Source organism: Nannospalax galili, unplaced genomic scaffold (genome assembly GCF_000622305.1).
Source record: "Nannospalax galili isolate Female #2095 unplaced genomic scaffold, S.galili_v1.0 scaffold660, whole genome shotgun sequence".
Classification (NCBI taxonomy): domain Eukaryota; kingdom Metazoa; phylum Chordata; class Mammalia; order Rodentia; family Spalacidae; genus Nannospalax; species Nannospalax galili.
The window spans coordinates 3,208,146-3,210,789 of record NW_008349073.1 but is presented as its reverse complement, the minus strand read 5'-3'; the positions used below and the strand labels follow the sequence as shown (position 1 = coordinate 3,210,789).

The following is a 2,644-nucleotide window of genomic DNA, read 5'->3' as shown; positions in this document are numbered from 1 at the left end:
CTTTTTTTCCCTACAGATCAAAATTGAAGAATTTCCTAAGAGGTACTACGAAAAAGAAGGAAAAAATTTCAAACTTTTGTTTACTCCCCTTTGCCTGGAAGGGAAAGTAAATAGTAAAAGTTTATCACTCTAAATTCAATGTTTTTTTCTTCCTAAGTGCAGTATTTTATTTAACCACCATAGATTAATTTTACAATAATTATAGTGCCTTAAAATTTTTTCCTATAATTATCTCCTTCATAAATTCACTAATATATTTAACTTTCCTACAATGCATTAAAATCAATAGACTATGTCACTGAATCAAATTAAACCTGTGCAAAGTTAAACAGAAGATTTCTAGGTAAACATATGCCACAATAAACGTATGCATTTTACATTAAAAGGAAAGCACTGACCCTGTGTCATCTACCTATAACTGTACTGCATTGTCCTGTGAAAGTTCTGAAGTTAACTTTTGTCCCCAAGCCAATGGAATAAAGGTCACTGAAGAGGTGAATGTAATCTGCATCCCTCTTGCAGTTCCTACTGCTATATGATATATGAAAGCAAATGCGTGTTAAAATGGAACTAGCTATAAATTATGGTCAAATGATTTTTTTTTAGTTTGATGGGGGGAAAAAAGCAAAACTCTGTAACTGTTCCTCACCAGACAAGAGCCTTAGATCTTGTACTTCGGCCTTTGGTTTTGTTTCCTTCAGGTGAATTGGAAGCATTTGCCTTATGAGTTTTCTTATGGTGTTCAAGATAAGTCTTTTTGGCAAATGCCTTTCCACATTTATTACATCTGTGAAGAGAAAAGTTTTTTGTGACTTTTACTTCAATACCGACGTCAGCTACCTCATACTTTTTACTAGGAGAATTAGAAGTGCCATCATGTTTCGAATCGTTAGGTTTTGCTTCGTCTCTTGAAGGACCTCTTTTTGCCACTTTATTTAGAACAAAATCAATAGGCTTTTTTATAGCTCTGATCTCTAAGCTGGCTGTTATTTTCCCAAGATAGCGAGATGACTTTTTATGAACCACAGTTATATGTCGTATCACATCACGTTTCCGACGAGTTTCATAAGTGCAAAGAGGACACTTGTAGAATTTAACATAAATGTTATTTCCATCTGTGTGCAACTCAATGTGTTTAGTCAAGTTCTGTTTGGAAGTAAACTGACGTTTACAAAGTTTACAGTAAAGTTGCTTAAAGTCAAAGCCAGCTGAAAGTTTTGGTTTCCTGGGTTTTTGCTGGCCACCTGCAGCTGACGGACTAGTTGATTTAGGGCTTTCAGAGTCCTGTTTAACTTTATTTTTCTGTGCTGCCGGTGTGTTCTTTTTTTCATTTGAATGATTTGTTCCCTTTAATTCATTCTGTGGAGAATGGGTAATGGAAGGGGGTGAAGATTCTACTGAATCTGCTGGTTCAACTATAACTTTTATGTCTGAACTGTTGGCAGTATTATTAGGGCCTTTCTCTCTTTTAGAGTTTGTTCCAGAAAGAGTTATCTTGTGGACAATTTGCATATGTCTTTTAAGCATTATTTGTGAACTATATTTCCTCTTGCAAAGAAGGCATTTGCATGCAGTTAAATTGTATTCAGCCTTTGAAGACGACTTTTGTTTTCGAGTCTTAAAAGATTTTTTAGGAGAAACAGAATCCAGGAACAAAGGTTGCCCAGGCTTTGTTGCTATATCAGGAGTAATTGAATCCCTCCTTAGTCCTCTATGAACTTCATCAAAATGCCTCCTTACATTCGCTTTTGTAGCAAATGATTTACAACAAACTGGACAACTCCTACTTAATGAAACTAGAACATTCTTACTGTGCCCTTTAGAGGACTGGTTTGTAGTCTTCCGTGTTTCAATATACTTTTTCAGTTCTTCCATCTTTTTCTTGTGTACTTTTCGAATGTGACGACGAACACCTCGTCTAGAATTGAACTCTTTTCGACAAAGACAGCATATCAATTGGTGACCAAAATCAGAACTGTCAGACGTTTCTGAGTCAGCCTGTGGTTCCTGAGGCTGTTCGTCAGTTGCAGTAGGTACAAGTTCCTCTGCGACAACCTCTACGGGAGGAGTTTCCACAGTTTCCACCTCTGCATCTGTATCTGGGACTGTTTTGGGCTGTTCTGTATTAGTTTCCTGTATTTGAACTTCAGTTTGTTCAGGAGTACTGCTTGACTCTGTGACTTCAGTAGGATTATCAGTCCTTGAAATATATTGAAATACTGCATTCTGATTAGTTTCTATGGGCTCTAGCTTAATAATATATTCTCTCTTGTCTACTCTTGGATATATGGCTTCTAGGAGATCATTTATGGCTTGGCTTTGTTTATCATTTACATCAGGAAGGTCTGTTAAGAAAAAAAACAACATTTTAATCTGAAATTAGCCTGCTCTAAAATTTTTAAATATATTACAAAACTCACTGCATTCTGATTAGTTTCTATGGGCTCTAGCTTAATAATATATTCTCTCTTGTCTACTCTTGGATATATGGCTTCTAGGAGATCATTTATGGCTTGGCTTTGTTTATCATTTACATCAGGAAGGTCTGTTAAGAAAAAAAACAACATTTTAATCTGAAATTAGCCTGCTCTAAAATTTTTAAATATATTACAAAACTCTATCTTTTATTACAAATTGTATCAAT

General features: G+C 35.3%; 1 protein-coding gene across 1 annotated transcript in view; it reads right to left on the bottom strand.

Moving 5' to 3' along the window:
- Znf800 (zinc finger protein 800) overlaps positions 1-2,644 on the bottom strand; it is a 56,866-nt gene that overhangs the window by 34,886 nt on the left and 19,336 nt on the right. The window contains exon 5 of the mRNA XM_017801417.2: positions 650-2,345. Within this exon, the coding sequence (XP_017656906.1) occupies positions 650-2,345 (1,696 nt within the window). The remainder of the gene's footprint in view (positions 1-649; positions 2,346-2,644) is intronic.